The sequence below is a fragment of the Bos taurus genome, chromosome 22 (assembly GCF_002263795.3).
Source record: "Bos taurus isolate L1 Dominette 01449 registration number 42190680 breed Hereford chromosome 22, ARS-UCD2.0, whole genome shotgun sequence".
Taxonomy (NCBI): domain Eukaryota; kingdom Metazoa; phylum Chordata; class Mammalia; order Artiodactyla; family Bovidae; genus Bos; species Bos taurus.
Window position 1 is genome coordinate 32,493,294 of NC_037349.1, and position 12,533 is coordinate 32,505,826.

General features: G+C 36.6%; 1 protein-coding gene across 1 annotated transcript in view; it reads left to right on the forward strand.

Annotated features, from left to right (window-relative positions):
- Window positions 1-874: 874 nt before the first annotated feature.
- The window catches only part of TMF1 (TATA element modulatory factor 1), a 31,211-nt gene continuing 19,552 nt past the window's right edge, over window positions 875-12,533 (forward strand). The window contains exons 1-5 of the mRNA NM_001206260.1: window positions 875-1,212; window positions 4,159-5,360; window positions 7,566-7,669; window positions 8,304-8,430; window positions 10,717-10,822. Of these exons, the coding sequence (NP_001193189.1) occupies window positions 1,071-1,212; window positions 4,159-5,360; window positions 7,566-7,669; window positions 8,304-8,430; window positions 10,717-10,822 (1,681 nt within the window). The 5' untranslated portion in view covers window positions 875-1,070. The remainder of the gene's footprint in view (window positions 1,213-4,158; window positions 5,361-7,565; window positions 7,670-8,303; window positions 8,431-10,716; window positions 10,823-12,533) is intronic.

Below are 12,533 nucleotides of genomic sequence, written 5' to 3' on the forward strand. Positions count from 1 at the left end.
TAGAATAGTGGGGACTGTGACATCCTGGAGTGAAAATTGTCAAAAGGGGCAACTGCTCCAGCTGACTGTTGCATGTTGGTGTACATATTTTTCAAAATCAGCTGGAAGTCTAGGTTTTTGTATGAAATCTTTTACATGTTGATAGAATTTTAACATGGTGGCCTAACCAAACAGCTGCTGACTAGATTAGGGAGGCCACCAATTTGATTTGTTTGATGAGCACATGCAAAAAAGGTGTGTTTTAAATAATATGCACGGTATAGAGTACTAGTCTTAATGCTAGTTTGTTTCAACTGTAGCTGAGAGTCGACCTGTATTGTGAGGAGGAGATTGTGTCTTGTTCTAATTCCTCCTTGTGGAAGATGGCTTTTTATTTTCTCGGATCAGGTGGGCCGAGTAAGGTCTTTTATACGATGAGCAGTATTTTTAGACAAACCCAAAGTTACTCTTTGAGGCCGAGTTAACACAACTGTTTAAATATTTGAGAGAAGGCTTTATGAAAGAAATGCCATAGCCAACTTCCCTATTTTTAATGGCAATGCGCTAGCTCTTAGTACGAGAGCTGTTTTACAGGAAGGAACCCACTTGAAAAAACCTGCCTATTCCTCCCTAAGGCATCAGTCTCTGCTGGTTTAGCCACAGAGTTTATCCCGGGGCGAAGAATTTTCGCTGTACGCCTGGAACCAGTTTCAATACGAAGCGTTCCGCGTTCCTCGGTAACTATAGGCGAGCCTGCATTCCCGGAAGTGACGTCAACATTCTTCAGTTCTTCCGTCTATGGGCGGAACTCCGGGCTCCCGGAGTTGCTGGTTGTGTACGTGGAAGCAGCCAGCGCCTGCGCAGTTGGACCTGTCGTCTCAGCTGTGTGGGAAGCGGCGAGGGTAACATCTCGGGCTCGGGGGAGATCTTCGGGGTCATGGTTTCCCACTGACAGGGCCCGCCGAGTGGAGAAGCAGGCGAGGCTCTCCGTGCACCTTCCCCCGGGCCCCCGACCGTCGGCCTTTCCCTTGGCCTTCCCGCTCGGTGCTGCCGCTGCCACCGCCGCCAACGCCGGCGGTTGAGGAAGGGAGATGAGCTGGTTCAACGCCTCCCAGCTTTCCAGCTTCGCCAAGCAGGCCCTGTCTCAGGCCCAGAAGTCCATCGACAGGGTCCTGGACATCCAGGAAGAGGAGCCGAGCGCTTGGGCCGAGACCATTCCGTACGGAGAGCCAGGTAAGGGCGCGAGCGGCGGCGTCCCTCTATCCCGCGGGCGTCTCTCAAGAGGCCAACAGGTGAAGCGGGGGGCGGGGGGCCGGGCTCCTGCCTGTCGCTGAGCGACGGACTCCTGCGCGTCCTAGCCCCCAGCACGGCCCCGAACGCTGCTTTGGCCTCTCAGTTGAGCTTTGCTGTGGTCCCGAGGGAAAACCCAGCCCCGAGGTCCCTCCTTTCTTGTGGCCCCGGGTTGGGGGCTGACGAGGACCCGATTCCGTGCGAGTGGCCCCGCGCCCTCGCTCCACAGACCACGGAGCACAGTCCCCTCTCCCCCTCCCCCGAGCCCCGGTGCGCTGCGTGCTCCGAACCCCGGAGGAGAACCCAGTATCGAAATCGGTCCATAGCGACGGGAAGAACAGTCGCCAACACTTGGCGAGCAGTGCGAATTCGCAAGCGCTTCCTGTTCTCTGTTATGACCGTCTCTCCTGGGACGGCTCCTCGGGTTCAGGTGCTGCCCTGAGTGTGGTACCGAGACGCGCGGTCACTTCCTCTCGGCCACTCCACCAGGAGGAGGGTCCGTGGGGGCGCGCCCGGCGGTTGCGGCTTGCTGCGCAGTCTAGTCCATCAGAGTCCGGTCTCTTTCTCTGAGACCTTGGGCTTTATCTTTCAGGGATCTTCAGTTGTTTTTGGCGTTAAGTCTAAGGAACAGTTTATCCTTTTGGTGTGTGGCGTGAAGATTGGCCCCTCTTTCGGAGTGTGAATCTCTAAGAGAAAGAATAAATTATTCCTGACTACTTCTTTCTGGTTTGTTTCTAATTTTACATAATTGAGAAGTCAGGACCTAAATTTGAGGTACCTCATTTTAAGATGGTTTGGCTCAAGTGTTTATGTCATCATCCTGTTAACTTCAGTCCTGAATATTCATTGGAAGGACTGATGCTGAAGCTGAAACTTCAATATTTTGGCCACCTGATGCGAAGAACTGACTCACTGGAAAAGACCCTGATGCTGGGAAAGACTGAAGGCGAGAGGAGAAGGGGACGACAGAGGATGAGATGGTTGGATAGCATCACCAACTCAATGGACATGAGTTTGAGTAAACTCTGGGAGTTGGTGATGGACAGGGAGGCCTGGCGTGCTGCAGTCCATGGGGTCGCTAAGAATTGGACACGACTGAGCAACTGAACTGCGTAGGACCTTGGTGGGAGTAGCTCAACTTCCTTTTTGTCGGGCTACCCCACATATTGAATGACTAAACTTTGAAAGAGACAGAATATTAATTGTAAGGATACTTCTTTCTGTGTATCAGAAAGAAGTTCTGTTCAAGTTTACCCGGGACTTGAATCCTGTTCTGTGATTCATTTTTTTAAAAAAATAGGTTTTCCAGAATAGGTTTAGGTTTTAGTGAAATGCTATAAATGTTCACTGATCACCTGTGTTTTACGTTGCCATCACTAAAAGATGACCAATGATTATCGCATAATCATAATCACAAGTGAATATCGCATAACTCCACGATTTGTGTAAAACTTTATCCAGCTGGGAAATTTGAGTTCTATCATTCATTGACATAACTTAATAGAGCATTTTATCTTGCTCATTCCTTTGTATCTTTAATTTTGTTTTTCACTTTTTCCCCACTGTTCTGCTGTACTGAATAAATGGATATAATACTATACCCCCAAGCTAAAGTTTCCTACATACCTCCAAAGTCGTATTAAATTAGGATAGACTTTAGTTTCAGGCTTGACAGCTTTTAGGAGCTTTTAGGTACTTGTGCTCTGCCCAACAACTTCTAATTGTTCACAGTATGTGATAAATTCTGCTCAGCCACTTTTGAATTTAGAAATGGGTGACTTTTTTTCTTAAGAAATGCTTAATTTTAGCAAATATGACATTTTTTGTTTATCATTGTATAAATTATGTTAAAAATAATTTAACATTATTTGTATGACTGACACAATTACTTTTTTTTAAGAAATGCTTAAAAGTATTTTAGCAAATATGCCATTTTTTATCATTGTATAAATTATGTTAAAAATAATTTAACATATTATTTGTATGACTGACACAATTACCTTTTTTGCCCAGAAGATGGTTATTTTCTTCCAGGTTTTTTTTTTTTTTTTTTTAAATCCTAGTGTAAACTGCTATCTTTATCAAAAAGCAATAATTCTAAAAATGCAATTCTGAAATTCATATGAATTATTAATTATTAATTATCAATTATTAACTAATTATTAACATAATTAGTTCTACTAATTATTAACATAATTTAGAGTTCAGCAAGAGAACAAAAGTTTCTCAGGGAGTGGGTTTGGAGAGTGGGATTTGGAAAGTGAGTTTGTCATTAAGTGGGTGGAAATGAGTTTGTCCTTTAGAAGTTACTGTTCCCATTAGTTTACTTTGATCTTTGATAAAGAATGTTTGTCACAAGTATTTTGGGTTCAGTGTTGAATGTTACTGTCTGTATAGCTGATAATGATGCTTTATCATTGATATTCTAAGAATAGAATTAATATGAAACTAACTATATAGAAGGTAGATTCTATTTTTCATGATTCCACATGACCTGTAAGTGAAGATACTGCCTATTATTGTGAGATGCATAGTATGTATTTTGGACTTGGCATGGATTATTAACATCTACCATTACTTTATTAATTTGTTGTAGGAGAGAATAACATACTTGTTTCTGGCATATGCCAGGTCCAGTCTTTCATGTTTGTTCCTAGTTCCTCTTGGGCAAATGCATACCAGTTTTCATCTTTATGGCCCAAAGTTAACCGATGAACTAATTAATTATGTTGTAAGTGAGGAGTGTAACAGATACAAATTATAGGTTGTACTTTGTAGAATTTTAAAAAGACGTATTTATATTGACTTACAATAATTATTGCAATTTGCATACTTTATATGTGTGTCTAAAATTTTCTTTTTTAATTTTTTTTTTTTTTTTTGTCAAAGGAATAAGTCCCCCTGTCAGTGGAGGATGGGATACTTCAACCTGGGGGTTAAAATCCAACACTGAACCTCAGAGTCAGCCAGTAGTCTCTCCTAAAGCAATTACAAAGCCAGTTCGGAGAACTGTGGTAGATGAATCTGAAAATTTCTTCAGTGCCTTTCTCTCTCCAGCTGATGTACAGACCATTCAGAAGAGTCCAGTGGTATCAAAACCACCAGCTAAATCACAGCGACCAGAAGAAGAAGTGAAAAGCACCTTACAGGAGTCCTTGCACACTGGACAGTCAAGAACAACTGAAGCCACTGAGTCAAAAGTAAAGGACTCTCCTCCATGTGTATCCAAGGAAACTCTGGCAGTCAGTACTCTGTCACCTAAAACTGAGGATAAGCACGAAGAAACTGTTACTAAAGAATCTGATACGAAGGTGCCAACAGTGCATTTGAAAGTATCTGAAAGTGTTATGAATGTGAAAACAACTAGGGAAAATGTATCTAATATGTCTACACAGCCTCTCACAGCAGAAACCAAGGACATGGCTTTGGAACCTAAGGAACAAAAACATGAAGACCGACAGAGCAATACACCTTCTCCTCCTGTTAGTACCTTCTCGTCAGGTACTTCTACCACTAGTGATATTGAAGTTTTAGATCATGAAAGTGTAATAAGTGAGAGCTCAGCAAGTTCTAGACAAGAGCATACAGATTCAAAATCAAGCTTGCACTTGATGCAGACATCCTTTCAGCTTCTCTCAGCATCTGCTTGTCCTGAATATAATCGTTTAGATGATTTCCAAAAACTCACTGAGAGTTGCTGCTCATCTGATGCTTTTGAAAGAATAGACTCATTTAGTGTACAGTCATTAGATAGCCGTAGTGTCAGCGAAATCAATTCAGATGATGAACTGTCAGGCAAGGGATATGCTCTAGTACCTATTATACTTAATTCTTCAACTCCAAAGACCAAAACAATTGAATCTGTTGAAGGAAAACCTGAAGAAGCAAATGAAACATTAATTATGCCCAATGAGGAAACAGAAATGGAAGAAAGTGGACGAAGTGCAACTCCTGTTAACTGCGAACAGCCTGATATCTTGGTTTCTTCCACATCAGTAAATGAAGGACATGCTGTCTTGGCTGAGGAGGCTGAGCAGCCTGAAGCTTCAAGTCAGCCAGAGGCACCTTCTGAGAAGGAAGATGTCTGCAAGGTAACTCTAAGAAATGGAAGAGGGTTTTTTGATACGTTCTTCAGAGATTAAATCATTGGTTTATTTTTAATGTTCAGTGATGCCTAATGATTTGTCTTGATTAAAAAAGACAGGCCTTTTGCCATTTAAGTGTGGTGTTAAGGATCTTAAAGATGAAGAATTATGACGTTATTTGAAATTTCTTCGAGGCAGCTACGGTAACATAAGTTGGTATTTCAGTATAACTGAGCATAAAAAATTCCCATCATAGGCCTTTACTGTTGAGTTCTTATCACCTTAATATTGTCTTTTGCTATATATTCTTTGTCAGTTTGTAAAGGACTGTCTTCTTATGTAAACAGATGCCTTCAATTCCTTTGCAGATAGAAGAGCACAAGCAAATCTAAATGTTACATGATTTTTCTTACACCAAACATTTTTTGCACGTTCACATTATTTGTAGGGAGATCTTAAATGAAAAAATTTGGTTTCAGATCATTGATGTTTTTCTGTTATTAATTGCCTCATCTTGTTTTCTTGTTTATGTTGTTTTTGATATTTCCTATTGATAGCTGAATGAATAAATGAAAAAGAGAAATGTCCAAGGATCAAAGGTGTTGCTTAGGAATGACAAATTGCTTTTACCTAGTAGATGAAAAAACTTCCCAGGTGGTGTTAGTGGTAAAGAACCCTTTTGCCAATGCCGGAGACCTAGAGATGTGGGTTCAGTCCCTGGGTCAGGAAGATCCCCTAGAAAAGGGCATGGCAATCCACTCCAGTATTCTTGCCTGAAGAATCCCATGGACAGAGGAGCCTGGCAGGCAAAAGGAAAGTGGTGTAAGTTTTTTGATATTAAGTCACAGTTTTGTTTTTTTCTATGATTTTTAGGTATAGAAATTGACTCTAATCTGGCATCTTTAGTAGACTCCTCTGAGATACAGGATATCTTGAAGAAATGTTCTCTAAGTGTCATGTATTTGAATTATTTAATGTACAAAAAGTACCAGATTCCGTTAACTAGGTTTAATATTTTTCACAAACAAAATGTCTCTAGCTATAATAGCAGTTTCAATTCCTAGAAACACTATTTATTATTAAGATATTTTTGAACCATTCTTAGGAGGTCAGTAATTTCTAAGTTAACCTAGACCTAAATCAGGTTAGGACTTTATTTTTTAGTACAAAAGGCACTGTTCCTCATGCACAGGTGTATTACTGCTTCAGTAAGCCCTAAGGAATTAGATAGTCTGATCATTTCTTTTTGCTTGGCTTTATACTGATATATTGGAGAAGGAAATGGCAGCCCACTCCAGTGTTCTTGCCTGGAGAATCCCAGAGATGGGGAAGCCTGGTGGGCTGCCGTCTCTGGGGTCTCACAGAGTTGAACATGACTGAAGTGACTTAGCAGGAGCAGCACCATACTGATATATTCTGGAGATTTTAAAGTTACGTGCCTATGGATTTTCTAAAATTACTTTTACTTTTTTTTTTTTAAATATTTATTTTATTTGACTATGCCAGGTTTTAGTTGTGCCATGCAGACTCTTCAGTTGCAGCATGTGGGATCTAGTTCCCTGACCAGGGATCGAACCCCGGCCCTTTGCATTGGGAACATGGAGTCTTAGCCACTGGACCACCAGGGATGTCCCTAAAGTTACCTTTATTTTTTAAATGCAGTGTATCATGCTAAAAAGTTTACACATTAGGGTTAAAAAATAATGTGGAGAAGCAAACACTTGTATGTCCACTACCCAGATAACATAGAGAACATCAGTAGAGGCTTTGATTTTTTTTGATTGCATCTAATTTCCTCTCTTCTTTTACTGGACATGTCCACTCTTCCCTACATTTTTGTTATTACAAATTGCTACAAATGTTCTTGTACAATTATGCAAGAGTTTTCTCCTCTGAGGTACACCTAAAAATAGAATTTTCTACATGAAAGGTTATATAGATTTTCACCTAGATATTGCTTGTTTTCCAAAACATTTTACCAAACCACCAGCTATCCAGCTTTCTGGTTGTACTACTGATTTATACCATCCTACCCACTGTGTATGAGTTCTTGCTGTTCTATGTCCACTGTGTTTTTTTTTTTTTTTAATTCTTTTTATGAAACAATGCTGATTTATTATAGTGATTAGGTGACCTTTACAATTTTTACCTGCATGTAAAAATGATGTTTTAAAGTTAAATGTTGGACTTTTGTGTATTCTTCTTATCTAGACAGTTGAATTTCTGAATGAGAAACTGGATAAAAGGGAAGCTCAGTTATTATCTCTTAGTAAAGAAAAAGCACTTCTAGAAGAAGCTTATGATAATCTGAAAGAGTAAGTACAAATATGAGTAATTTTATTCATTTTGTATTGGCCCATGCACTTGGTTGTTACTTAAATATGTTTTTTAAATTGAAATATTTTATATTTTAACTTATTTATAATTACTGAAAATTGAATAGCATTTCAGTTCTACCCTTAGAGATTACTTTTCTCCTCAAGTTATCTTACTTTTTTACCAGTGGCACTGAAGAGGGGTGTTTTGTAAAACAATAACAGAAAAACTTCTTCCCTTTTAGTTATTAATAATCTTTTAGTATTAGAGATTTAAAAGGTATATTTAGAGAAAACTTAGATTACAGTTTAAAAAAAAATGAGCATTGGTTTGCTTTAAGGAGGTGAATAGCAAAATGTTTCACAATAAGATTCAGAAATAACAAGTTTTATTTATCTTTTTCTAATTTTTGCACATCAAATATTGGTGACATTTTCAATTTCTAATGAGTTTTCTTTGAAATGTTTTAAAATAAGCAGGTAATTTTTCTCTTAAAAGTTAACACTCCTCAAATTAATCTCTTTTAGTAAGGTGCATGTTGAAGAGAATGTTGTTATTTTTGGGGGGCAAACTGAGCTCAATTTTGGAATATATAAACACATATTTTCAGTCTTACTATTATTTTAAATTTAGTGAAATGATCAGAGTGAAAGAAGAGAGCAGCAGTATTTCTTCCTTGAAAGATGAGTTTACTCAAAGAATTGCAGAAGCGGAAAAGAAAGTTCAGCTAGCCTGCAAAGAGAGAGATGCTGCTAAAAAGGTAATGGAAGTTTAAAATAATATTAATCTAACTCTATAGAGACATATATTTTTGAGGAGTGCATTAATAATATTTTGGTATTGGGAAAAAAAGTAAGATTAAAAGAATACCATGGAGTATATTAACACTTAAATTTTAGATTTTTCAGTACCTTTAGAATTTCAGATTTTTGATACTTTAAAAAAATTAAGCAAATATTTGTTTGTACACTTTGTGTGTAAAGTCCTTGAAAGGTGTGTAGCAAGGATCTTTAGAATAATTTTTATGAATTATAATTCCATCAAAATAAATAACACTTAAATCTAAATGGTACTCTATAAATTTTTAAAGTTATCATTATTCTCGTTTGTTATTTTCACTTCCACCTCAAACATACACACACACACACCCACACACACACACTCAATCTTTCAAGTTAAAGTTATTTTAAAGTAAAAATTCCTAATGATTAGTGACATTGAATGTTAGAATAAAATATTGATTTATTCTAATGTAGGATTCTCCACCTCAGCATTGTTGCTATTTTGGGCTGGATGATTTTATATTGTAGTGCACTGTCCTGTGCATTGTAGGGGATTTACCAGCATCCCAGGCCCATATCTACAAGATACAGTATTGTCTTGCCTTACCCACCTGCCATCCCAGTCCCCCCTCAATTATGAAAATTGAAAATACTACCAAATGTCCCCCAGGAGCAAAAATACTCCTGGTTGGAAACCATTGTTCTAGTTCTTATCATTTGGAGCAGTTTAGAAATATTTTCTTGTAATTAGAATAAATATTTCTTATAATTTGGCTATTTCAGAAATTGGTAACCAATAGGTTACTAATTATTGCTTGTATCCCAACTGTTAATAGTAGCATTTCTTATTAGGTGCCTTTCTAAGCTTGTTTTCCCCTTTCTTGACCAATGTTAATTTATAATTTTTCTGTGCATATTTTTACAGAAAAGAAATACATGATATACTTCTGTCTGCTTGGCTGATTTAATTAGTGACTTCCAATTAGTATCATTTAAGACAGTAACAGTAACCTGAGACTGTCTTAACTAACTTAATTCTTCTTGTTCTTGCTCCATTCAATCTGAATACAGTACAAAAAGTAGATTTTAAGGAATGTTTGTCTTCTGTAGTGCACTTTGCATTGTAGATCTAAAATAGATCCAAACCAGTTATATTAATAGGTGGAAAAACCTTGGGTCCTAAGTTTTTTAATACATTTTATGTGTACTGCCATGTATGAACTCCCTGCTTAGGATCCATTGGAAATTTAAAGGTGAATTGAATTACCTTAAGTGAAGAGTTTGCCTTCCTAGTTTGAAAGACAAATAATATCAACAAACATATAGTAGTAGGTGGATGAATAAGGATTTGAAATGGCATCGTGGAGGACGGATTTTAATCAGAGGAACTGAGTGTTTTGATGGAAGGTATGATATTCTTCCTGGACCTTGATGGATGGAATTTTGGCAGTTGAAAATGGACAGCAGTGCTGTTGATAGTTCAGAGCATAAGCTTTAGGGATTCACAGACCTGGGTTCAAGTTATAACTCTACCTCTTTATAGCTTTCTGACCTTCAAAGTTTGCTCAAGCTTTCTTAATCTTAATTTTCTTACTTGTGTAGTTGAATAGTACAAATTCCTCCCTGCCAGGACTGTTGTAAGGATTAAATGATATTGGATACAAAGTATACTTTAAATACTTAGTAAATGTTAGTTGATTTGAGCTGTTGTTTAGTTTCAAAGCATTGTGAAAAATTTTAAATCATAGGACACTTTATATCACCATTGTTTCAAAAGATAAAATATCGTAACATGTTTCTATTAAATCTCTGCTTAATTAGATTGAACCTTATGAAGTTATGTTTTTTTCCTCTCACTTTGCAACATATTTTAAAGTATGAGGATGAGGAATACTCACTTTAAGTATCAGATGAGGAAAAGAAATACAGTGAAAAATGGAGATATACTAGTTGAATGTTCCAAAAATAATGTCTCAACTGTAGAAAATATGTGTAGAGATACTCAAAAAGGGTGTTGAAAGTTAATTTACTCTCATTTACATTTCCATATTAAAATCTGCTTATGTCTGAATTTAAGTTTTCTATGTCATTTTCAAAGCTCTTTACTTGCTCTTGATTAAACAAGGTAATATAAACTCAGGTTAACAAAACTTACGGATTGTTACTGAAAATGCAATTAATTGAATATGGAAAAAATGAAAAATATGCCCAGAATGAAATTAATTCTTTATGGTATTTGTGTTTTTTTTTTTTTTTTTAATTAGGAAATCAAAAGTATAAAAGAAGAACTTGCTACTAGATTAAATAGTAGTGAAACGGCAGACCTTTTGAAAGAGAAAGATGAGCAGATCCGAGGGTTGATGGAAGAAGGTACGTAAAATATTCAGTCAGTTGTGAAAAATATTGTGACAATAAAATACTTAACATGTGACTAAGTGCTGCTTTTTCCTAATGTAAAAACATGGGAAGCAAGAAAGGTTTGGACTTAAGCTTCAGAAGTGATAGATAACAGTTGATGGAAGAATGTGGAGCAACATGTAGAGAAGTAGAACTATAATGTATGTAGCTTTGTTTCTAGGGAGTTAAAAAAAACCCAACTCTGTGAGAAATAGAATTTTGTGCTTCCCTAAGGAAGCTTGTAACAGGTTTTAGAGCCTTGATTTAAACCAAGATATTTGAAAGTTCTAATTATAGAGTTTATATAGTATCTGAATCTCTAGCTTGGGTACTATATGGTATCATTCTGTTGTTCTGGAATTTGATAGTGAATTTTTTCTTAAATTCCTATTTTAATTTTTTAATTATTAAACACTTTGTATATGAAAAGATTTATAATTAATAGGGTTATGAAAATTAAAGATTCTTCAGGAGATTAAACATTGCAGTTGGACATTGGAATGTCATAGGAAAGAAGGTAGTTTTGGAAAAGACGGTTAAATAAATTTTTCTTTTTCTTAAAGTTTTTTTAGTTATAAAATAATGCTTGCTGCTTCCAGAAAATTTTTAAGTTATAGGAAGTATATGAAGAAAGAGAAAAAAGATCATAATCCAGTTTTATAAGGAATTATTAATTTGTTTCCTTTTATTGCATTTTTAATATGTTTTTAAACATAATATCATATATCTAATTTGCAGTGTTCTTTCTTTTAAATTTCCTTAAGCCATTAAATGCACTTTGATACCATTATTAATGACTGTATTAAAGTGCATTATATAGACATATTATATTTGTTTTTCTTTTCCTAATATTATGTGTATATTTCTAAAATGTTAATATTACAAATCATAGTGGGATGAACATTTCTGTACTTAAATCACTGCATTTAAGTGAATTTCCAGACTGAGAGTAATTGGAACTAATCACTTCATTTGAAATAGTTTTGTCCAATTCTTCTTTTTCATTTATTCAGCTTATATTTAACAGCTAGTTGGTCAGATTCTGTTTCATATAGACAAATGACAAATGTGTAATAAATGACACATTCCCTGTCCTTTAGGCACTATAATTTAATGAGAGGGAAGTATAGGTACAGAGATAATTAAAAACAATCTAAGCACTAAAATAAAAGAAGGAAGAGTTGATTAAACATATCCCAAGACATCTTGCAGTCTGTTACTATTTTCTGTTACAGCATTAGAGACTGAGGGGAAGGCTAAGTACATGGTTTCATAATTTTAAAAAATTATTTAAAATATCAATATCAAATTTCACTGTGTTGGAATTTATTAATTTAATTGGGGAGTGAGCTGATGTTTTCTTTTGCTTAATGAACTTCAGAATGATTTCATATAGGTGTATTCACATACTGCTCCTGTATACCCTAGAGGTATTTTTAAAGTCATAGCTGAAGAGAGGCAAGTCTCAAAGCTGAGTACACTACAATGAGTATCTGATTACTTCATTAACTAGAGTCATTGACTGTTAAGATCTAGCTATACCGCCTCCATATCTTTCTGCACATGCATATACTACCCTTTTGCCTAACCTCTTGAACGTAGTTGACAGATATCGTATCATTCCACTCCTAAATTCTTTTTTTAATCCAACTTTGCTGTGCTGTACTTAGCTGCTCAGTCATGT